Source organism: Natator depressus, chromosome 1 (genome assembly GCF_965152275.1).
Source record: "Natator depressus isolate rNatDep1 chromosome 1, rNatDep2.hap1, whole genome shotgun sequence".
NCBI classification, from domain to species: Eukaryota; Metazoa; Chordata; order Testudines; family Cheloniidae; genus Natator; species Natator depressus.
Window position 1 is genome coordinate 260,932,987 of NC_134234.1, and position 25,206 is coordinate 260,958,192.

General features: G+C 44.1%; 2 protein-coding genes across 2 annotated transcripts in view; one reads left to right on the forward strand and one right to left on the reverse strand.

The window, feature by feature from the left end:
* LOC141988904 (uncharacterized) overlaps window positions 1-11,444 on the reverse strand; it is a 66,529-nt gene extending 55,085 nt beyond the window's left edge. Inside the window, exons 1-2 of the mRNA XM_074955054.1 lie at window positions 11,419-11,444; window positions 4,381-4,535 (exon numbers count right to left, since the gene is read on the reverse strand). Of these exons, the coding sequence (XP_074811155.1) occupies window positions 4,381-4,535; window positions 11,419-11,444 (181 nt within the window). The remainder of the gene's footprint in view (window positions 1-4,380; window positions 4,536-11,418) is intronic.
* An 11,588-nt stretch (window positions 11,445-23,032) lies between these two features.
* Window positions 23,033-25,144, forward strand: LOC141980501 (histone H1.03-like). Its single transcript, XM_074941776.1, has one exon. It carries the CDS (start codon window positions 23,061-23,063, stop codon window positions 23,727-23,729), a length of 669 nt encoding a protein of 222 aa, XP_074797877.1. The 5' UTR covers window positions 23,033-23,060; the 3' UTR covers window positions 23,730-25,144.
* Window positions 25,145-25,206: the final 62 nt, after the last annotated feature.

Sequence of the window (25,206 nt, forward strand, 5' to 3'; positions counted from 1 at the left end):
ATCATGGGGAGGTGGAGGGTCCACTGCTGCTCCCCTACGCTGATTGCCCGGCTCTTATCATGGCCAGGCTGTGGCTTCTAGGCCCCCACTCCAGCCAGAGCCAGGTTGGGGAGAGTCACATAGGCAGCTTTGGGAGCCTGGGTTCCTTCACCTGCCCTGGACAGGGGGCCTGGGACATGGGCAGGGGGCTGCTTTCGTCCCTCCCTGGGTAGGATGGCTCCCCGGCCATGCTCTGGCTTCTGGCTTGGCTGAGGGCAGGGACTTAGGGGGGTAGGGGTGGGGTCTCGGGGGTGTGTTCCCCCCCCCCTTTTGGGAAGGCTCTGGTGCCCTTGATTACATAACACAGTTAGTAGTTGTGCAATTTCACATTTGATTTACAGTTAAGGACCAGGCTGTGATGCCCTTGCACTGACTAGAATCTTACACCATGAATAGTTCCCTTGAAGTCAATGGGGCTCCTTGTGGAGTACCCAGTACAGGACTAGTGTGAGGAAGGGAATCAGTCTGGCTCGAAGTGATTAAACAAACTGAGGTCCAGATCTAGGAGTTGTACGTAAGCAGGTGTGTAATGTTAAACATGGGAGCAGTCCCATGGAGACTTGGCTTGAAGTTATAGCCACGCTTTAGTATCATTCTCAACTGACACTTCAAAGATTTCAAGTAAGAAATAACCACCTCTAACAATTACTTGTGTGTTTAAAATTAGGTCTCTGTTGCCTTGCAAATGGAGAGATCTCAAGCTAAAGTTAGCTGGAAATGTTTGGTGATTTTCCTATGGGTTAGACACTGTCTGTACTCAGTCACTCTTAATCATCATTCAAGGCTGGTCTATTTTTAGGTTGAGCAACTAGGTTCCTACCCCCACAGGCTCAGTTTAGGGGAGGATGGACTAGCAAATAAGCAGCATTATACAGAATGTTAAAAATTGCTAAACCTCCTATTCGCCTTTGTTGTTCAGTTATTGAAGAGGAAAGACTCCACACTCTGGATCACACTGTGACATTGCACCTGATATTCTTCATAGTTGTATGATTATAACATAATTATGATACATTTTGTACAAGATATGTCTTGTCAGGGTCTATGGAAAAGTTATAATGTGCTGAATATGATTATCCTATTTGTATGCATGTATCATTTTTGTATCTGAAGTTATGAATATTGACTATGTAGCTGTATTTCAAATGTAGTTACACCTGGATGACACCGATGGGGCAAGATGCTCCTAGTCTAGACAGCTGGGCCTATTCAAGGTAATGGGACATTAGGGGAAACAATAGGCTTTAGGAGAAGCTTATCACCCACCTGTTGAGCCTTCCTGAGAACGTGCCAAACAGCATATGGATAATGGATTCTATGACTCAGCAAGGCATACAAGGGCATGTGACTGGAGCACATGACACTGAACTCCCTTTTGGAGTTTATTTGTATTTTTTCACAAATTGAACTGAGAACTGATTTTGGCACAAAGGGTTCCCACCATGTGGAAAAGCTATGTAAGGCGGGGAGTGACATCATCTTTTGGCCTCACTCCCCACACAAGAGAACTGGAAACACCTAAGGAACAAAGACTGAACTGGGGGAAGCGCTGCTCCCAGGCTAAAGGAGTTTCTAGCCTGTGTATGGAAACTTGGTGGACTGCTTGTATCATCAGTCAGGGTGAGAGATTACTGATTCAAATCCTATCTAGTATTTTAGGCTTAGTTTGCCGTTTTGTTTATTTGCTAGGTAATCTGCTTTGATCTGTTTACAAAAACTTATAATCACTTAACATCTATCTGTTTGTAGTTAATAAACATGTTTTATCTTTACCAGCATGCTTTGATTGAAGTGTCTGGGGAAAATCTCAGCTTGGTTAACACAAGCTTGTCATGCATATCTTCCCCACATCGAGGGGAGAGCGAACTATATTAATGTGCTTACTTTGTACAAATCCCTGTGCAGTGTAAAATGGTACAATTCTGGGTTTATACTCCAGCAGACCTGCAAGGCGGGGGAGCTGGAAAATTGGCTGTATGTCCTTGAGTCGCTTACGTAAAGCACTCAGCTAACTCAGTTGGGTGTGTGGCACCACCTGCTGTTGTGTTGGGTGATAACAGGACCTGATGAGACTGGCTGTATATCCAATTCAGCAGTGTGAGAGAGGCCTGCCCAGCTGGGGGTTAGAGCCCACAGCGGTTCCCATGGCTCCCAGACTGCAGCGCGGGGGTGACAACCCATCACACACACCACTATCTCTTTGTGTAATACCTGCTAATAAACAGTTGTGCATGAAATGGGATCTAGTCTGGGGTTTAACTCCTTTCTGCACACAGCTCAGGCTCACTACTTAGTGCGGTGGGGCAAGGTTAAATTTACAGCTGCAGAATGTGTAATCTGTATGTCCCTTTACTTGGGAGACAGCTTCCCTCCGTGGGAAAAAAGAGCACTTAATTAGGGACTTGATCCAAAACCAACTGAAGTCAATGGGCATTTTTTTCATTTACTTTAGTTGGCTCAGGCTGTGGATTATATGATTGAAACAGAAGAAGTTTCAGAATACAGTACATACTACTGTCATGAAAAGGCTAGCCCCTCTGCTGTCTAGAGAGTAGAATCAGAGCTGCTCCGCTGTGTGCCACCAGCCCTATATTGCTGCTAGCTAACAGAGATTCATTTTTAGCTCAAGTAGTAAGGTCCTGTACTTTTGGCACATGATGATCTGAATTCTGCCTTTGCTGCTGCTGGGGGGATCAGTGTGTGCAGCAAACTAACAGCCATGATGTTTGTAGATGGCTATGGCTTTGTTGTTAAATAGGATTAAAGCTTATGGGATAAGAACATTTTAAATGGTTGTTGTTTAAATTAGAATGGCCATGTGATGGCAGCATTGCCCCAGAAATGTGAAAAGACTCCATGAGTCAATGGTGATTATGTGAGGGATCTAATATTGTCACTTGTGTACAGGTTGCTTCAGATCAGGATAGAGGTGAAGCGGTGGCAGACCTGGGGGCAGGAGCAACAGGAAGTCCAGTAAATTTCACACGGTAGCATTTTTACCTCCACAGTCTAGGATTGTATCTCAAGCCAATTCTCTTCTCTCACAAGATGGCTGCCCGTCTAGTTACTACTGTTGGTGGCAGTGTGACATTTGACCCCTAGTTGGAGCTATGGGATTCTGCCAACTGCATTCAAATGCAGTTCTGCCCTGAGAGTAAATGTATGAACATGACCCTTACTCAGGGGATTTCCCCCTTTAGGAATCAAGTTATTACTTTAATGACTAAAACCAGGTTTCTTTTACAGATTTATATTCCTTAACTGCCAGGTTCTGTTGATTGCAATGGGGTCTCCCAGGTGTCACTGAGGGATTGCTACAGGGTCGTAAAAATTTAATAAATGGGCTAATTTGCTGGCTGATCCTTTATCGCTGGTGACGATGAAGAGTCCAGTTTGATTCTCAGATTCCAGGTTAAATTTGAAGGTTTGGAAATTTGGAGTGGGAGGGGGGGTACTGCTTTTCCTTGTTAACTGAGTACATTTGCTCTGGAAATGGCTGAGAAACAAACCTGGAAGGCCATACAGTTTCACAGTAACTCATCAGAATAGAAATACAGTTTAAGGTTGCTGTCATTAGTGCTTTGTAATGAATATGTTGGAGAGGAGTGCTGAAGACGTGTGTGATGTGTGCTAATCCCCAGGGAACAACATGACTTACCTCTGGGATACAACTTTCCCCCTGGCTTTAGAGAGGTGACCAAATTCAGTCCTGGGTTAACTCCATTGAAGTTAAGTGCTGAGTTTGGCCTAGGATCTCCTAAGGTTGGCAGCAAACTACAGCTACAAGAACTAGTTATGGATCATATTCTTGGCACTTAGGCAAAGTTTTAGTTCAAATTCATGAGGTAAAAATATGCATACTGACATCACCTGACTTTCCCGGGGTTTTCCTCCAAGTTAGGCACTTTCCTATATTCCCAACAAACAGAGACCACAGATTGAGCTACTGTGTTAACCACTCCATCGCTGATCAGGCTGCAGCCTTTTGTATACCTAATAGTGTTATTTGTATCTTCTTTCTTTCTAAATCATTCCAGAGGAGAGTCTCCACAGCTTGGGATGTCATGAATGAATGGTCCCTTTCCCCCAAACTTACTCCTCAGTAGGAATCTTTTCCTCTTTAGGTTAGTAGGTAGTGAGTATAGGAATTCATAATAGGAATTCCAATGTTTAATTTTTTTGTACTCCAGGAGACATATGATGGGTGATAAATTTGTTAGTCTCTAAGGTGCCACAAGTTCTCCTTTTCTTTTTGCGAATACAGACTAACACGGCTGCTACTCTGAATCCCTGCTATGTTCATGAAAACCACATGAATGAAGATTCAGGACCTCTACTCACCAACATAAATCCACGGCTGGCCAAGCACTTGCACTTCACAGAGTGAGAGGAACTCTTCTCTCCCAGGGATTATCACAGTCACATACTGACCTTGCATCCCTTCACAGCCAAATGCGAGTGTTTGCCCGACCTCCGTAGCCTCGACTGTAGCACATCTGAAAATGAACTGGAGCAGTACCAGGGATCCTAGTTTTCTGTGATTAAAAAAAAATCCCACAACATTCTCCAGTAAAAAAACATAAGCCCCCATGTTTTTCCTCAATTAAAATGAAATGCTGAACTTTTTTTCCCCTAGCCACATTATAAATAGGTATCAGTTGAATACAATGTTTTATTGACATATTTACAGTTTTTCAGCAAGTTTGAAGCCTACCAGTGCCATCAATCATTACACAACTGAGCCATGTATTCCACCTGGTCACAACTGGTGCGGGTGGAAGTGTTGGCAAATCAACACTCTGTGCATTCAGGCATCTCAAGAACGTGCACCATGAGCTGGAGCTTTCACTAACAGTGACTTCATCAAAGTGACAAAGCAACCCACTTGCTTAAAGGTATCTCGCCAGGTATTTTCTGCCAGAGTGACTAAATGTGCATAGCAATGAATATTAACACAGTTTGACCTCAGGTTGCAAAGCACATCATTCCAAGCCTTTGCCATGTCGCTCGCACTGTCTGTTACAAATGCTTAGATTCAATCAGGTGGGATGCTGAATTCCACCATAGAAGACATCAAGGCTTGTGAGATGGTTGCATGGTTAACTTTTCCCAGGGATACTGTCTTTACAAGCTGTGGTGGGGTAATGACAGCATGCTTAGGCGGGTCTGTCTTGAGCACCTGAAATAAAATGTTGAAAACTGGTCTGTTTTGGAAGTTGGTTGTTTCATTGGTGATCACGGCAATGGAGTTTCCTTTCAGGCCATTAAGAAGGTGCTGTTTTTTCTCTGCACAAAGAGTTGTTAAGTAACGGGAATACAACTGATTTGACTTGGAAATGGCACCACCTCTCTTAAGGTGCTTGCTCAAAAAACTCTGACAACAGGTAAATCCATTTTATACAGAGGAATGTCTACTTTTACACATATTCGAACAAAATCTGAAGTGACAGTTTCACGCTGTTCTTTGGCATTTGTAAAATGCTGGAATGATCCAATCACAGTGAGTTGTTTCTTTACTGTTGTCGATGGCCCTGCTGTTTCAGTCTCTTGTTTTCATTTCTTTTAATTCACTTTATGTTTAGTGCATTCCATGTTTTCTACACTTGTCTGTCTTCAAACTTAATCTATAGCCTTACTGCTGACAGTACAGAACAGCACATTGCTATCAACGTGAAATTTGTCCTTGCCAAACTCCGTGACGCAGTGATTTTTAAAGTTTTCAGCATCTAAAGTGAAATTTGAGATACATTAAAATATGAACCCCTATACACTGTTGAAGCATGAACCTCTATACTCCGGAAGCAGTTTATTGGAGTATGTTTAGTTATGTAAATTTAAAGTGCATTTAAAAATCAACCACAAGAGGGGGAGGCTGCACACCTTGAATAAGTGACACTGGTAATTAGTACTTCATATGTTTTTATTTTTTCACAAAATGTAAATACTAAAGATTCTCTGTAAAAACACAAATTCCGTGTTTTTTGGTTGCAAATGGATTTCTAGGATCCCTAATCATTACTCACTTACATAATGATAAAGGATACTAGTGATTTAATCTTTTAGGAAGGGGCACATTTAGGGAGATAGTGAAATAGGTTTTTACTGATCAAAATTTGTTACCCTCTGGCAGTATTCCCTCTAATTTTTCCCACCCATGTGTGGAATGAATTTTGTTATGTGCACCAATATGGAGGTGATGCGTGACACATCACTTTCATATTGGTGCACATAACAAAATTCATGTGGTGGGGATGGGGTCGAGGGGTTAGGAGTGTGTGTGGGGAGGGCTCAGGCTGGGGCAGAGGGTTGGTGTGCAGGGCGGTGAGGGCTCTGGCTGGGGGTGCAGGCTCTGCGGTGGGACCAGGGATGAGGGGCTCAGGGCTGGGGCAGAGGGTTGAGGTGTGTGTGTGTGTGTGGGGGGGGAGTGAGGGCTCTGGGGTGGGGCAGGGATGAGGGGTTTGGGGTTCAGGAGGCTGCTCTAGGGCTACAGAGGGGAGAGAGGACTTCCTCCAGCTCTCTTCCCTGCTGCAGCCGCACCTGGGCTGCACGGGAGAGATGCCTCTCCCAGCCGCGGCAGCTTCATGGCTGGGGCTGTGGGATAGGCGCCCCTCCCCCAGCCACGGCAGGTCCGGGCTGGGGCTGGGCTGGGGCTGCAGGATTGGCGCCCCTTCCCCGGCTACTGTGGCAGGTCCGGTTGGAGCTGTGTTCTGGCCGCCCCTCCCTTGGCCCGGGGCAGGTCCTGGCCGGGCAGGTTCCCTGAGTGCCTGTGCAATGCTAAATAGGCTGCTGAGTGGCCGTGCGGCCTTGCAGTTTACAAGGAATTTAGCCCTCTGGCTGTTCTTCAGTGGCTTACATGAAATAAATTGGTGGTTTCAATCTATTTTTAATTAACAAGTTCCCTTATCCAAAAGGCCACCAACATTTATTTTTATTACTGTAACGCCTGAGAGCCCCCATCATGGAGCGGAAACCCATTGTGCTAGGTGCTGTACAAACACAGGACAAAAAGACTGCCCCTGCCCTCAAGAACTTACAATCCAAGTATAAGACAACAGGTGGTAGAGACAGATGGGGGAGTACAAGGAAACAATGAGACAATATTGGTCAGCATGACAGGCCATGGTCTCAGCACACCAGCAGCCTAATTCTTGTCAATTATGGTAACAATTACCAGTCTTGTTGGCAGTTCCAGGAATAACTGCAGAGAGGCCGAAGAGGGAATGGATCCAAGAGTGAATTACCCTTTGGCAGGACAGGGTGGCTCAGCCTGTCCTGCCACTGTCAGCCCTGTGGGGATAAATGGAAGACTTTGCTGTCCACCAGCGCTGAATTCACTCGGAAAGCAAGAGGGAAGAATTGAAGAACAAGCCAATGTCAGAACAAATCCAGATCTAGGTGCAATCACATAAGAGAAGGTGAGGCTGATCAAAAAGTGAGAACGACTGAGTCCTGGAAAGGGACATCAGCATGGTAGCAACAATCTGGGCACACGTGTGGAAATGTCTGTGAGCGGCCCTTGCAAACTGACAATAACCCGGAGGGTAAAGCTACGTAGCATAGTTGTACATTACTTGCCTGCTATATTCACGACAGACATCTCGCCATGTTTGCCAAAGGTTCTGAGTGCATATCCCCCTCCCCAATATATATAAGTGATGCTTTGATCTGAGAACTGCTGGGGATTTTAAAAGCCATCCTGCCCACTCAGGCACTGGCATCCTCCAGTCAGAATAGTTCTGGAGCAACAGCACACTTACTGACTGTTTGATCTTATTTGACAAGATAGAGATGTAGTGGGCCGTGGAGGTAACTGTGCAGTCAGGAACAGCGATAAGAACATGAGACTGAGTATTAGTAGAAATACCAAATGGGCAGACCTCATGTTTAATGAAACAGACATCTGATTAATCTCTCCATGATGTGAAGGGAAATAACTGGTGTATTTAAAACTCTCTGCTTGAATCGTTTATTTCCTAACATATATACTAATTCAACACCCATGGCCCTGAAGGTAAGCACACATAAACATAGCGATCATTTACCTTTACATAGTGCTCTTTATCCCAAAGTCTCCATAATGCTGTACTAACTTTATATGTATGCAGGAATCATTTCACCCACCAGGGAAATTTGGCGCCTGCCCACGTTAAGGAAATTCGCATCAGCATAGTTACATCAGTGTGGTTAGAACTGTGCCGAACCCTAACATGGATGCACTGAACCAGTAAAGGGTGGGAATTACACAGATGCAACTTAATCCTGAGTTCCAGAGCTGGTGACGGCCCTGGGACTCCCCTTTAAGGAGTGTCCCCAGTGCATAGTGGGTGCATACAAAAGGTAACTCTGCCAGAGCCGGTGTTGCCTTTCTGTGGGGAAATCTGCAGGGTCAATGGGAAGGACAAGGTGCACCCTTCCATTTCCACCCATTCTTCCTTGGCCCCCTGCCCCCGGTGCACTGGTTTTCAACCTGATCCATGCCATGACCCTGTGTAACAATAGAAAAAAAAAGTGGGAAGTGGTGGGAGACTTTACTGCAGAAGCTTCTGAATCCCCATTCCACATGTGAGGGAGAGATGCACCTGTAGAGTCCCTTCTATGCCTACATCTCTGGGCCATGTGGAAACAGCCAAATTAGGTACTAACCAGATTAAAAGGACATGTTTCAGTTCAGCCAGACTAGACAGGCAAAGAATGTTACAGCTTTGCTGGGCCACAACTGAGGGTATGTCTGCACCACCAGCCGGATCGGCGGGCAGTGATCAATCCAGCGGGGGTCAGTTTATCGCGTCTAATCTAGATGTGATAAATGGACCCCCGAGCGCTCTCCTGTCGACTCCTGTACTCCACCACCATGAGAGGCGCAGGCGGAGTCCATGGAGGGAGCGGCAGCAGTCGACTCACCGTGGTGAAGACACCACGGTAAATTGATCTAAGTACGTCGACTTCAGCTACATTATTCACGTAGCTGAAGTTGCATAACTTAGATCAATCACCCCCCTAGTGTAGACCAGGGCTAAGTTTAGGATGGATTTGCTAGTGTAGATCAGGTGCCTACGTCTGGTATTCATGAAAATGAGAGCCTGTCAGTTTTGGATGGAGTCAGATGGTAGATCAGATGGGTGCAGGGCAAATTCCTCCAGCTTTGACAATGCATCTCAGGCTTTGTCTACACTACCAAGCTTTGTCGCCCAAAACTACCTTTTGGCAACAAAACAGTGAAAGTGTACACACTGCAATGTAACTTTTGTTGGGAAAAACACCCGGTTTCGGCGACAAAAAACTTCCACCCCTACAAGAGACTTTTTTCTTCCCCCCTCCCTTTATTGTCCACAAAGAGCCAGTGTAGACACTGCTGTTTGTTTTGTCCACAGAACTGGCTTCCGGCAGTATCCCACAATGCCTGCCCTGATCGCTCTGCTCAGTGTATTGATCTCTGCTGCCCTGCAAGCATGCACCCCTCCCCTTTCTAAGATGAGGGAAGTATCTGACAGCTGAGTGTGCTGCTCCCTTTGGGGAACAAAGAGCAAATCATTGGAATGCTCCTATTCTGCCCTGCACTAGAGACACAGCAGCAGGCAGACCGGTGTCACAGGGAGTGGGGAGGAGAGACTGCTGGGCTGCGTTGACATTCCTCAGCACAGAGAGCTCCCAGAGCTACTCATGATGCCGCTCCTGGACTGAGGATGCTGTGGGAGAACTCAGAGGGAATCCTCCCAAGATGCACAGGGATCAGCTCCGTGTTCCCACAACACTGCACTGTGGGATACATACCCACAGTGCATTGCTCACACTGTTGGTGATGGTGCCCACAATGTGGATGTGATCTGTTGAAAGAGGGAGCAAGTGTGAACACCCTTTGGTGATTTTTGTTTTGTCGACTTTTGGGTGTTGACATAAGTTTTGTCCCCAAAACTTGGTAGACAAAGCCTGAGTCCTGACTGAAGCATCCCCTGCTGTTTCAGTCCTAGGCCTCTTCACATCAAAGACTGCCCATCCTACCGAACTATGTGCTGGTTTTGCAATATGGAAAGTAACCGTTTCCTTTGTTCCATGATCAAAGAATGTTGCGTAGTCTTTATTTAACATATAAGGCGGAGACTGTCTAAGAAGAACTGAATTAGATCCTCTAGTTAGCAATGTTAATCACAGGAAAAAATAATTGATTAATGAGTGAACTGCACATCAAGGCTGATAATGAGAGTGAAATTAACTGGAATGTGGGAGTGTATGAGCAGAGTACACACACACACGTTATTTTATGTATCCCTCCCTCATACTAAACCAGGTGCTTTGGTTATCAGGGCTCTGATTCTGGGACATGGTAGAGTCTTTATGCTTCTCTGGTGGTGGTAGGAGGGGACAACCCAGTTAGATCCCCCCCAAGCTGGTAATTCCCCTGATGCAATGCATTCCCCCATGGGCCTACAGAGGTATAACAGACAACTCCCGTTGCAGCCCCTGCTATAGGTGTATGTCACTAGTGGGCTTGGTGCAGCAGGGAGTGTGGCTAGAGCTGTACTCTGGCTATTCCATATGGAGCTGTTGCAGGCAGTATAAACTAGCGCAGCCCCTGGGGATACTGTAACTTCCTGGTCCCTGGAACAGCTCAACATTTGGGCAGCACAGAGTTGGCATTAAGTCGCCTTTCCCCCACTTTAACTGATTAGTCTCTTAGAGTTGATATGGCAACCCCCATCTTTTCATGTTCTCTGTATATATATAATAGATCTATCTGTATCTATATATATCTTCCTACTGTATCTTCCACTCCATGCATCTGATGAAGTGGGTTTTAGCCCAAGAAAGCTTATGCCCAAATAAATTTGTCAGTCTCTAAGGTGCCACAAGGACTCCTTGTTCTTTTTGCTGATACAGAGTAACACAGCTACCACTCTGAAACCAGCCAGCTAAAGTTCCCACTGCAGGGAGGGAGCTCGGTATTCAGACAGACTCCAGCCTTCCTCTCAGCACCAGAAAGGGTGGGGTTAAACTGTCTTAAACTTGTATTGACAGATCTTCCAGTCAATTGCAGCTTCCCTATACCTCTGCTTGACTGACAGATAGCTAAGGCAATCTCTAGTGTCTATGGAAACCTTCCCATCCTTTGCTTGTGTAGAAAGGGGCCTTCAAAGCCAGTTGTGGGTTTCTTCAATCAGGTAGCGTTTGTGTGTGTGTGTGCGCGCACACACACACACACACACACACACACACACACACACACACACACACCCATCTAAATTCCACCCTCACAAACAATTGGATAGGAATGCATTTGTCTGTCAAAGCCAGTGTGTCAATGAAAGTGTTTGTGTGACAGCCTGGGAAACCTGATCCCTGATTTCTTCATTATTCAAGCAGCCACACAGGCCACTCACTCACCTTTCCTCCTGCAGCCAAGGCTGCATCCCTCAGAGAAAGGCTTCCAGGGTCTGGGGGAGAGGAAGAAAAAAGGACAGAACGATTGGGCAGTGCTTCTGACGGGAGAAAGACCTGGATTAAGAGAGCTGGCAACAAGCTAGCCATGGTATTTGCACCTCTGTTGGCTGCAAACCTAGCTGTACAGCTCTCTGCACCTCCCTTTTCCACTTTCCTTACACCAGCCTGAACAGTGGAGTTCCCACTCCAGTGTGTAAGAGATTTCTGGAACTCACCGACCCAGTCATGTGCTCGGGGTGTTCTCTAGTCACCAACTAACGATCTTTACAAGTCTGCTTTTCTCTTACCTCCTATCTATTTGAAACCTAATGCTCCCAGGAGGTGAGTTTGTTCAAGTGGAGTTTGCCAGTCTGCAGGGCCTTTCAGCTTACTGCCACTTAATGGAGTGCCTGTTTGTAGAGTACAGGAAAGTATTGATTAAGGAACAAGGACTTTAGGCTCATTCCTAGGAACCTGACCCCTGGAGTCATGTGATTGCATCAATATCTCACTGTTTTTTTTTAGGGGGAGGGGGTAATGAAAGTTAAGTCTGTAGCTGTTATGATTGCAAAGAAAAACTCAGCAATGTGATCAGGGGTGTCTACTTGAATCAACAAAGGCATCTTGAAACAATAGCTCTGAGATGTGTGAACAGCCCCTTTCATCTCAATGGGGTGTTAACTCCCAAACCCATTGTTCTGTCAGCAACACCCATTGTTCTATGTGTGGAAGAAGAAGAGGGCAGAGGGTGTGGACCACCCACTCACCAAAACAGCTGCACTCTGGCTGCTGGGATAAGTAATGGGCCGGACCATTTTGCCACCTCTGTCTCACCAAGGATGAGAGGGAACCTCCGCTGCTACCCCTGGAAGATGAGAGTTGGGATGATGAGACCCTGCCACCCTCAGTAAGAATTGGGCCTATGATCCAGGGGCAGAGCCACAGGATCCTTGTGTCCCACTGTGTCCTGGATTACCTTCATCTGGTTTTCACTAAAACATCTATATATAGAGCACTTTCCTCTGATGCCTCATACCACACCTCCTCTCTCTGTGAGTTGTCACCATATTTTAAAGATGTTAAACTGGATTTCAAGAGAGTCTCACCAAGACAAAAGTGGTGTAATGGAGTGGCAAATCTGGCCCATAATCTGTAGTAAATGGTGTAAATTCAGTTTACTCTGTACTTTTCAGAAAAAAAATAAAGGCTTTCATAGATGACGTGGCATATGCAAAGGAATACACAGTATTAGAAGACCCCTACAAATGTTTATCTACAATTGTAGAAAAAAAGTATATTATGTTAGATTATTTTATTGTTAGTAGGGCCTGGTCTACGCTATAAGGTTTTGTCGGCATAACGATGTTGGCTGTAAGTAAAGGGTTTTTTCCCCACACCCCCTGACCGACACAGCTGTGCTGGCAAAAAAAAAAACAGTGTGGATGCAGCTATGCTGCCATAAGAGTGCTTCATAGCTAACATCATTCAGGGAGATGGTGTTATTATGCTGACAGAAAGCTCCTTTTGTCAGAATAAACTGTGATCTACAATAGGGGTCTCTGCTGGTATAGCTGTACCGACAAGGCCTAAATAACCATAGGATTAAAGACTGTATCATAACACTTACAAAAGGAGTAGAGTTAAAGTTGCGCTTGTAACCTTAACTTCAGCTTTTCTTTAGGACTGGTCTAATCTACAAAGGTAGATTGGCTTAACTACATCGCTCAGGGCTGTGAAAAATGTCATGCCCGTACTGTGTGATGTAATTAAGCTGACCTAACCCTCGGTGTAGACACCACTTGGTTGATGGAAGGATTTTCCATCAACCTAGTGATTGCCTCTCAGAGAGGTGGATTTAGTACAGTGATGGAAGAACCCCTTCCATCGCTCTAACGTCTATACTACAGCGGTACAGCTGCAGTTTCTAGTGTAGACGTACCCTTACTAAGCAATGTTTAACTATGCAACTTGAACATTCTATTAAAGTACATTTTCTATGGTATTTCCTAGGGATTTTTTAAAAGATAAAAATAAACATAAAAGAAGATCCACTCTCAAATTCTTCAGTGCTCTGTTGTCTTGTAAAAGTAAGAACTGAAAATAGTATGGGTAAATTCCATAATGGGAAATTATTTGGCTAGACACCATTAGAATGTCCCACATAGAAGTGATGGGAGAATGGTAATTTTTGTATGTGGATTGTTTAAAAAATGTGGATTCATTATGATTCAGAATGAAAAACAACAACAAAAAAGAAGTTATTTGTGAAATAGAATTACCATTTTCTGCCCAATTTTACTGGGAGCAAGGACCCCTGGAAGCCCAAAAATTTCTGGCAGAAGTTCATCAAACTGTTTCATCATTTTTTTTTTAAAATGACCAGTTCTAGCCCTGTCCTGTGCATCTAGAGAAATGAGGGGCTGGGGGAAGTCACCAGCTGCAGAGCTGCTAAGGTACATCAGAGCAGGGGTTCCTTCTGTGCATCTTTTAAAGTCATAGAATATCAGGGTTGGAAGGGACCTCAGGAGGTCATCTAGTCCAACCCCCTGCTCAAAGCAGGGCCAATCTCCAATTTTTGTCCCAGATCCCTAAATGGCCCCCTCAAGGATTGAACTCACAACCCTGGGTTTAGCAGGCCAATGCTCAAACCACTGAGCTATCCCTCCCCCCACAAGTCCATAGGAGACCTTTTTCTGCCCCTTTATGTATTACAAGGTGATCAGAAGCTCAGCCCCTGTTGTCCCTACTGATTGGCAGCAATATGTCAGTCTCTTTACTGTGCTGCTATTAGATTCTCTGTGCTTCACTGCCTGGCTTACCCATATGCCAGTGCTTCAAATTCTTCCTGTGTGCCAAAACAAACAGCCACCTTCATCTCCTTATGTTTGGTGGTGAAGAATTTTCAGACTCAGGATTGAGCCAGAATAAAACCAAGGAACAAGGAAAATGATTACTCCTCAGTGAGGACTATTTCTGTGTCAGCTTCCATCTTTCAACTTCTGGCTGTTTTGGCTGTAAGACATTTGAAAGTGTTACATATATAACGAGTAAAGGGTCCCCCCAAATTATGATTAAAAATGGATGAGCTGTTTTCCCTGCAGGCTCTACAAACCACCTTTGGGCACAGACCCAGCATGGAAAATATCACTGAAAAGATGACAATTTCAGAAGCTTATGAGTAACTGACAACAGGGTGAGAATGGAATCCATTATGCATCATTAAGGCTAAGATTTTGTCATGGGTATTTTTAGTAAAAGTCATGGACCGGACAGGACATGGGCAATAAACAATAAATCACAGAAGCCCAAGCCCTGCTGCCCGGGGCTGAAGTCATGGAGGTCATGTCAAATCACGGAATCCATGACCTTCATGACTGACTTGTAGTCTTATGAATAATTAATTATAACATAATGGTCTCTGTCACTTCACTCTAACGAATAGTGATCTTGTCTCCCAAGGTGTCCGTTACAGTGAGGTTTCAGTATGCTTGCATAGATTGCTTCCATTCTGTATAGGCGCTACGTTTGCCTTCCTCTTTGTGCTGAGCTCATGTGATCAACAGCGGGGGAATGGGTGCAAGGTCTAAAACCTGGCTATTTTATATGAGTAATATCTGATTTTCAGAAGATGGCATGAGTGATTATTTTAAAGGGAAGATGACAGTTCACCAATGGTGGCCTGAGAAAAGGTTTGATTTCCTTTTGCTGTGATGAAGTTGCGTGTGTATATACAATTTTCATGTGTTTTTCTTTCCACATGAACTTTAGGAAAAGGATCTCAGTGGATGTGAACTTTTTCTTCTCTACTGACAGACTTGCAGTCTCCAAAATGTCACTCACGGGCTCACAATAAGCAACCCAACACATGCTGCATCAGGAGTGGGATGGGACCAGTTGTAGTGATCTAAGTAAGACAAATGAATACACAGATGCAGAGTCTGTACATCTCTCTCCAGATGCAGGCATGAGATAGAGAAATGCAGTAGCAATGAAAGTCGAACCTGAAATAAGATTGCCCTGAGGCAGGCTATGACTTCAGAACAAGATGTGGATGCAACTAGGAATCTTCAACTGAAGGTTTATGGCAGAAAATGCTCCTTTCAGCAGATGAGGCAATGTTAAGGCAGAGAAGTAAAATCTACTAGGCTTTGAGGCAGTGAAAAAAAGATTGGATCATGCAGGAAATACCTCTCTTAGGCTGAGACCATTGCGGATTTATGAGGTAGCTGAAACCACAACAGACAGTGAATGACCAATGGGAGGTGATATATTGGGATCAAAATAACCAATGGCAAGAAGTATTGCTGGTCTTATGGAACCCTCATGCTGGAGCCATCACTGATGTAGGTCTAAGAAGACCTGAAACTATGTATGCTCACAATGAAAGATGGTACTGAGATATATCTCAAGACCTTTGAAAGAGTGGCCTAAGGAATGGATAAAGTTTTGCTTTCATATCTCAAAGGAAAAGCACAACAGGCTTGTAGAGGCTTGGTTGCCAGAGAAGCAGGTAACTAGAATAAGGCAATAGAAGCAATCCTTCTGTGGTACATCAGCTGCACACAAAAACATCAGTGTTTTAGGGCTTTCCTCTACCAAGACACTGAAGGACCCAAAGAGATTTACAGACAGCTTCATAAATGGTTGAAACCAGAGATCCATACCAAGAAGCAGACCATGAAACTAGTAATTTTAGAACAGTTCCTGACAATCTTGCCTGAAGACATCCAGGCCCCGGTCTGGGAACATTATGCAGAGACCTAATGGTAGCCCTGACAGAAGATTGTCAGTGAGTCTGCCACAGGTAAGAATAATAAAATTGGATAATTCAAATGAGAGGTAAAGGGGAGTCCAGGTAAAAGAACCTTTAGGTACTATGGTAAAACCAGGACATAGTACCTTGGTTTGGTCTCAGAAGGACTTTTCTATTGTCTATAACAACCCTTATACTACTTGACTGTATTGAGATGAAGAGTTTCTCCCTTAAAAGAGCACATAGCAGCATCACCTGGAAAGCTCCATTTGTGTGGGTAGGTAGGAGTGTCTGAGAAAGGGAAAGGAAGGATCTGGCCACCTTAATGATGAGAGGCTATGGGAGTAATGGATAGTGATATTCAGCAAGATGCCAGCAAAGCCTTTGCCAATGAATGCCAAAGTGTGTTTCTCCTAAGATCTGAACTGACATTGTTTGCTGGGAGAATGGGCTTGGTGTCATGGAGATGGGGCAGGAGTAAGATTAATTGGACAGTGAACTGGAAAAGGAGAGTACTTTGAAAGAACAGAGAAGGAACAGATACCAGAGTAAAGACTGTCCTGTTCTGCCAATAAACAAAACACCTTTCTTTACTGACTGGGAGAAATGACAAGGGTGGTAATGGAGGTGTTGGGCATCTCTCTGATTGATTAACTTTCTTGGTTTGAGAGACAGTAACTCTGTGAAAGGACCAGTCAGGATATACTCTTCACCTATTGGTTTTATAAAAAGGTACTGCAGTGCCAGAGAAGAAAGAAACCCCAGACTAAAGAGACAGAAGAGCATCTGCTTTCTTCAGTACCATAGAGCTCTACCCGTCTCCAGAGCAATGACATGTAACAGAATCTCAGGTTCATAGCTGCTCAGAAGATTCCAGTACTTAGAGAGTTGTAAATTCTGACTTGCTATTGCAAACCTGTGGTCACTAACTATAGGAAACTGATAAATGTTATAAATGTACATATTTTCCCTATTTTTCTTCAAAGTCTCATTTTCAAATGTGGCAGGAGGCAGAGCTGTCTCTAATGAGAGCTTGATGCATGCCCGGCAAGGCATTGACAGCTAGGCTGGGCTGGAGGAAGAAATGCCTGCTCCTGTTTTGCTTCTCTCATCTTCTAAGATGGCTACCTTGGCTTCCCTCTCCCCCAGTCAGGCATCTTCTACCCACTCCGCCATGCACGTTACCTCCCTTTTCGCTAAACAGCCACATTACTTTCTTTCACACCCAAGCAGCTAATTACAGTCTCGCACCGGCCACTCACACATTCTAACCCATCACTTCCCACTTCTCTGTCACTTTAACTCCACCGTGTAGGCCATTAGGTCCTGACTGCCTTGACTGGGCCCCAGTGCTGCTGCCACCTCTACCTCTTTCCTTGACTCATTAAACGCTCTTCTCAGAGTGTGGGTCTATGCAGCATTTTGGACCAAGCCCTCCAGCCGGATTGACAGACTTGGGGTAGTGAGTCTTACCAGCACTCTAAAAATATCTTTATAGACAGCACCTTGAAGGTTGTGCATTCTGGCCTATCCCAGAAAGAACTAGGTCCAATGGCTGCAGGGGAAGAAGGGGGAGAGGGTGAATAGTCAAACCCCTTGTGCCAGTAGAACCTGTTGGGACACTAGGACTGCTCTGCACAACCGGGACAAAAGCCAGTAAACCCAGATGCCTGATCATCCTGGAAATACAAAGCATACCAGTAAATTAAAAATTAAAGTTCATACAATGAGATTAGCTCTGCCACAACTAACCAGCATTGAATGGAGCGTGATTGTTCCAGGTGCCAGCGAAGTTTGATTAGGGGGAAGTGCATTTCTCTGAGAAGAATGCAGACTTTGGGACAAAAAGAAGAGGAACTCTCTGCTCGGTGTAAGGGAAAGTTAGGAGGCATGGTCCTCACTGGGTAAAGATTGGTTGTGCCCTTGTTTATTACAAGATACTTGGTGTCTGAAGTGCCTGGCTGGGGTTTGGGTCAAGGTTCTGTGTTGTCTAATGGATCAGAGCACTGGACTGGGACTCAGGAGACCTGAGCTCTCCACCCAGTTTATCTGCTGGGTGACCTTGCCCAGTTAATTCACCTCGTTGCCTCAGTTTCCCATCTGCAAAAAGGTGATGATGATAGTGACTTCCTTTGTAAAGTACTTTGAGATCTACTGATGAAAGCTGTATATAAGAGCTAGATATTATTATCATGATAATCATCGCATACATTTCAGGAGAGTGAGGTTCTACAATCTCGAGGTTGTTTATGAGAGAGACAGTGACCTCCACATCACCTTGTATTTGAAAAGATATTTAGAACTAATCATACACATTACCCCCAACTCAGGGGATTTCTTAGGGAGAAAATGAGGATGTAGAGTGATCTGTATACATGTCCATGTTGATGCACCCAAAGAATTATACTTCTCTAACTGTGGGGGGCTGGCTCCATCCAGAAAGGATCTAAATTCCTGGCTTCTGAAGCAGGAGATTCAAGTCTCCTGCAAATTGAGCAAGTGGTATAATGGTTAACAAAAAAGGGAGTTAGCCATCAGTAACTTGATATTAAATCTCAGGCCTGCATTAACTGTTTAATGTTGTAAAAGGGTTTCTGTTACAGCATGGGCACTTACTCTCAGAGCTCCCCCTTGTCTCAATGCTGACATTAACCTGCATAACGTCTGGCAGCTTGGTGGGGAGCAATAGGGTCTGTCCCTGCCTCAGTTTCCTCTTACAGGCTATCACTAAGCTCAGTGAGGCTTGTATACAGCAAATAGTACCACTTCAAGGATCTAGTTTTATTTAATCATTGGCCACAGAGATTTGCAAGCAGGGGTTCACCCCCACTGTCCTACCCAGGTACGTGTGTTAAGCTTAGTCTATCCAGCTCCTCTGCCCATGCTCATCACCAGTAAGGCCCTTTCAGTTGAGGACCCTCTTCTAGAAGCAAGCTCTTGCCATCAGCTGGGAAAGAGTTCCTGGAATCAGGACCCATGCAGATGTCAAACAGCTATAGTCTCCTCTGAAGCAGCATGCAGAGCCTCAACCACCTGGACTGCTTGCCACCATCTACTAAGGGCCTTTCACTGGGACTGATCTTCCTAGGCCTTTGCACTCACAGAATCTGTTGCCTCCAGGAACACCTTTCCTAAGCCCTCTTTTCTTGTAAGATCTCTAATCACCTTCCCTGAAAAGCCCCTCTCCTCACAAGCTTCCTCTCTGTATCCTAGAACCACCTAACTGAGCCCTCATACACCTGTATTAGGCCCAGGCGTTTCTTAACTAATTTACTTCCACCCCGCCACTTAGGTAATTAACTACTCACAGGTGGATCTGGGTTGTCTCATTCACCTTAGCAGAGCCTGTGCCAGGTAGGCTGGTTTGTAACTCCCTTGAATGGATCAGGCTCCAGGACAGTTTAATTAGCATCTCTTCTCCTGTTGACCCTGAACATGCTCTTTATCAACACAACAGTCCTTACACTTGTCTCATCAAGTTCAGCATTGTAGCCAACATTTTCATGGTAGCCGTGAGATGTATTCCTCTTCTAGGACTATTACTTCCCATCACCAATCTCTCATGTGAATATTCAGGTGAGATGCTAAAAGAGAAGTAATCCCCTCACAAGGGAGATCGTGGTTTTATTGCTGATGTTTTCTTAAGGTTTGTCTCTGGGTTTTCAAGCTCAATTCTTTTGATTTGTAGCAAACTCATTGCCCTTCATCAGCTAGCAATGGCAGTCAAGCTTGTCCTCCAAGGTACTGCTATCAGATGGGAAGGAGAAACCTCCTCACAGCAAAGGGGTGCTAGGGAGAAGGTCCATGGGAAGGGGCTTAAAGAGATTTGATATTAAGAAAAACATCCAGACTATTTAATACTTGCACAGACTGAACCAAACTGTTGAACCTTTTGAGATTTGCCCTTCTGACTATCTATCATTACACAGCATTACAGTACTGGGCAACATACCAGGCTGTTCAGCAAATAATATAAACTCATGCTTCATTACTGAAACAACAAACAAATCAATAATAATAATTTTAAAAGATGTGATATTTATTTACATAGCAAGAATAATTTAAAATTGATCCCACCAGGGTTATCTGTTACCTTGGAGGCACCAAATAAGTTTGGGGTATATTACCATCTCTCTTCTTTATCTAAATAAATTAGGACTTGTGAAATATTATTATTTTATTTATTGGCTGTAACCATTCCAGTAAAATCCCTCATTTCCCCCCCCCCCCCCCCCCAATTGAGAGTGGATGGTCCATGCGATTGGTAAGGGGTAACAGAACACTTTTACCTCTAGGTTGCCCTTGCCAAGCTAGCTCATGTTTGTAGTGATGGAAAGTTTCTTCCGTCTGATGGCTGTTGGCGCACTCAGGGGCTTTTGCATCAGTGATCCCCATCCATATTGCCGTGGTACCCCTGGAAATTGGCAGAGTGGAATACCACAGGGAGGTTAAGTGTTTTTGTTTTGTTTTTTTATTGTCTAGTGTGATCACTGCTGCACCATTAGGAGCCTTTTAGAATAGGGATGTGAAGTGTGTTACTATTGGGACCACGCATGCCACCTTTCTCATGTGTAGAAAAGGGCTCGGCAAGAGTGGCCTCTCTGTAAGCATCCCAGTCCACATCCTCCTAATTGGTGTTTGCATCACAGGGCAATGTGCACTGCTTTGAGTTTCCATTTCCATGCATGTCAACCACAGAATGGGCAAGCCACTATGATCTCTGGCTATTAAAGCTGGAAGTGCTTACATATCCTTATTAGGCTACCTTATAACTGAGATGCGAGCCATCATATATAGTATATATATATATATATATATTCACAGACCTGCTGAGTTTCTCCATGACACAACAAAGTAAGGCTGAGTTTGAAAAAAAGACATTGCTACCTTTTTCACATGTTGATAAAAGAAGAGGGGCCATATCCATCGGTTTTCCCTCCCCTGCCCAGGAACCGTTCACAGCCCCTGCCATTCTTTCAGAACTGGTCGTTCATTTATTCTAATAAATAACAAAAGGGGAACTTTCCAAATTAGCTGAATTTTTTAGGGATGGGAACATGTGTGCAAATGTGCGTTTGTCAGAAAAAGGGAGTGTGTTTTGGGGGAATTTGATTCACCATTGAGATTTCCCAAATTGCCCCATTCACACACATACCCTCTTCCATAGCTGGGGTGACCTAGGCTGCGGACTCCACTTATGAAGGGAGAGGAAAAAAAGAAAGAACAAGAAAATAGAGAAATGGAAGAGAAGAATGCTTCCAACTAATTGCATTGTACTGTGAGAACAGAGGAAAAGACTGAGTTTTTCCAGTTACACTAATCCAAACCTCATTATACATAACCCCTTAAAAGACACAGATTGAAGGCAACGGCTCTCCAGAGACAAGTACCTTACCTGCTGTGCTCAGGACAAGGATAAAGAAAATAGATTCTGCCTTGGTCTATAGAAATCCTTCTCAGGGCCTACTACCATCTCTGACCCCACAGGCTTAAAGGGTGTTATGCCTTTCATATGCCAACCTCTCCCTTCCAGAGATTTGTCTCCAAGGGAAAGATATTCATTGAATGAATGTGATGCTATTAAGCAGGGCTTTTGATCCTAATGGATACAACACTCCTTTATTACATGAGTCAAGCACTGGAGCCAATCATGAATGAATAAAGTGTTTCTTTAAGGAAAGAAACATGAATGGCATTGCTAGTATAATTTATTCAGATTCACTTGAGTACAATCATTCAATTTCTACAGCTGGGTCCTGTTGACACAGACTTTACATATAGGAATGTCCCTATGCACTGATTTGAGACCTAGCAAAGTGGATTGTCCAGAAACAACTACTGTTTGTCCCTAGTTTAGAAGCTAAAGGGGTGTAGGAATTGTGTTTTCAGATCATTTTAATTACAGAGATTCACACACCACACATACTTTCACATCTGCCATTCTTTCTTTTTTCAGATTAATGGATGATTTCTAATTTATTTTACAGAAAAAATAATCCCCCCCTTTTTTTAACCTAGAGTATGATTTGTTTCTTTGTAATTTAGAATTAAACAATAGCCAGTAATTATGCTTTAATATTTTTATATACCCATTGGTCATCAGGCTAAGGTATGCATCCCTTTCCTATTTTATAAGAACTAGAATCTGGGTTTTGTACCAAGAGTAGATAATTTGTGGGGGATAATACCACAAAACACATATTATTACCTTATGGGAAGTAAACGGCCCCTCACAGAACTTTAGTCTAGATGGTGTGGAAAGATCCACTAAGTTAAGTCAGTACTATTTCCTAGTATTCAAGGGTTATAGACCTTGGTAAGCAAAGCTGAAATCTAGTTTGTGGGAGTTTGTGCTACCTCTGTCTCTTTTAAATCAGTTTATAATGAGAACATTGATACAAATTACTCACTTTCTTATACGATTTGGAGAAGACCCTCTAAAGATTAGTACTGCATTCTTTTTCTGATCTTATTCCTAAAAGAACATTTTTAATTTACAAAGAAAAACAAAACTTTCTCTCTTCAGAGGTCCATCAAGCTCCAGGATGCAAGATTTATTGGGTCTTCTTTATCACAGTATTATTATTTTCAACAGAAAATACTGACAGATAAAAATGTTCTATTTCACCTTCTCATGATTGTAAAATGGGGTGATTCTGTGGCAGATATTGTGCAAAAAATACATTTTATTTTCTCCGAAGAAACACAAACTGAGCGGGGAGAAGAGCTCTGTCTGCCTTACAGCTGGGCGGGTTCTTAAACTCACCAATCAGAGACGAGCTCGTCTCTATAAATACAAGCCATCTACTGTAGTGAGGCGTGTGTAGAGCGTTTGTAAATCAACGGTGTGACTATGTCTGAAACTGCGCCCGCTGTTGCAGTGACAGCAGCTGCTGCTGCAGCTCCTCTTCCAGCTTCAAAAGCTCCAGCTAAAAAACCGAAGAAGGCAGCAGGAGGACTCAAAGCTCGCAAGGCCGCGGGTCCCAGCGTGACTGAGCTGATCACCAAGGCGGTGTCCGTTTCCAAGGAGCGCAAAGGGGTCTCGCTAGCCGCTCTTAAGAAGGTGTTGGCCGCTGGAGGGTACGATGTGGAGAAGAATAACAGCCGCATCAAGTTGGGGCTTAAGAGTCTGGTGAACAAGGGCATTTTAGTTCATACAAAGGGTGTCGGTGCCTCGGGCTCCTTTAAGCTCGGTAAAAAGTCGGGTGAGACTAAGGAGAAGGCGCCCAAGAAAAAGCCAGTGGCAAAGTCTAAGAAACCAGCTGCCAAGAAACCCGCCAGCGCCGCCAAGAAACCCAAAAAGCCTGCGGCCGTGAAAAAGAGCCCGAAAAAAGCCAAGAAACCAGCTGCAGCAGCCAAGAAAACGGTCAAGAGCCCGAAAAAGGTGAAACCTGCCGCCAAAGCTAAGAAGGCAGTCAAGACCCCGGCTAAGGCCAAAGCGGTGAAGCCCAAGGCGGCCAAGCCCAAGCCGACGAAACCCAAAACAGTGAAGGCTAAGAGGGGCGCGCCTAAGAAGAAGTGAAATGGCGTGAGATCTTTACCATAAAAAAACCCAACGGCTCTTTTAAGAGCCACCCATCCCTTCCCCAAAGGAGCTGAAACTCTAGATTCACTTATGTCATGGTGCCTTTTCAGTGAAAGACAGATATTCCCATTTCGCTTAGCCACATGAGAATCACAGTAAAGAAGAGGCAAATAAAATACGTTTGTGCATCATTAAGAAGGAACATGAAAGAGCCTCTGGAGATAGTGTGTCCTTCTACTGTGTATCTTTCTTACTGTAATTTTACCACTCCTGCTAGAAATCAACCGGGGGGCGTATTTCAAGTCTATGGGCAGGAGTTTGTTTATGGAAAGATATTTACGATCATTACTCCTGTGTCAGCTTCAGTCTCTGTCGGAGGGGGAGGGATAGAGAACAGGGTGTGACAGGAAACGGCGATTTAGAAACAAAAGTTCATTTTCTGCCCTCCTTTGAGAGTGGATTTAAACCGGTTAAAGTTTAAAAATCCCACTCTGTGCAAGGATTGGCCAGTAACAACTATTTTTTTCTTAAGGGGGATTCAGTGTCATATAGACTTTCCTTCGCCCATTCGGGGTGGGCGATCTTGAGAAAACGACAAATTATTTCCCAGGGATTTTTATTTGGTTTCCAGTCAGACTAATCGGCTGTTTATATATTGTTTCGTTCGCAACTGCAAAAATAACCTGGAAAGGAAGATGTGTGTATAATTTATCATTTTGTTAATTTAATACAACTCTCGTAAATATCCGAATTCACTTTCTAAAGGGTGCTGTTAATGATTGTTGCGAAAGAACAGAAAGGGATGGATAAGTTATTTTGCATTAGCATGTTTTCACTACACTCAGAGAAGGGACACAAGAAGCGAGACCTTTTCTTAAACCTCACTTTACTTCCTTAATTTCCCTGGCCGGACATCGTTGTGCTCTAACACACAACAACTTAATAAAAGAACAGCGAAGAAATGACACTCTCTAGCCCACGGTCCTACCACTTCTCTCTAGAGAGTTAAATGATTTATGATAGGTTGAAAAGTTATTGCCTGAACAGCCAATGGTAATGCGTATCTAACTCTGACCAATAGACAGGTAAAATGTGCCGGAGGGGACGGCTCTTGATTCTCAGATCCAATAAGAAAAGAGGAAAGGGAAACACCTAATTTGCATAAGGCTTCTATAAATAGAGGGGCGGCCGCCATTATTTCTATACTGTTTGTCTGTAGGCATACAGAGATAGCTGTTTAGTGTTCGTCGAGTTCATTAAGACAGAGTAGTTTTTGTCAAGATGCCGGAGCCAGCAAAATCTGCTCCTGCTCCCAAAAAGGGCTCTAAAAAAGCTGTGACAAAGACTCAGAAGAAGGGTGATAAGAAGCGCAGAAAGACTAGAAAGGAGAGTTATTCCATCTACGTGTACAAAAAATGTGTACAAAAAATGCGTTTTGCGCTGTCTTATATATTTTCTACTTGGAGTTTTCAAT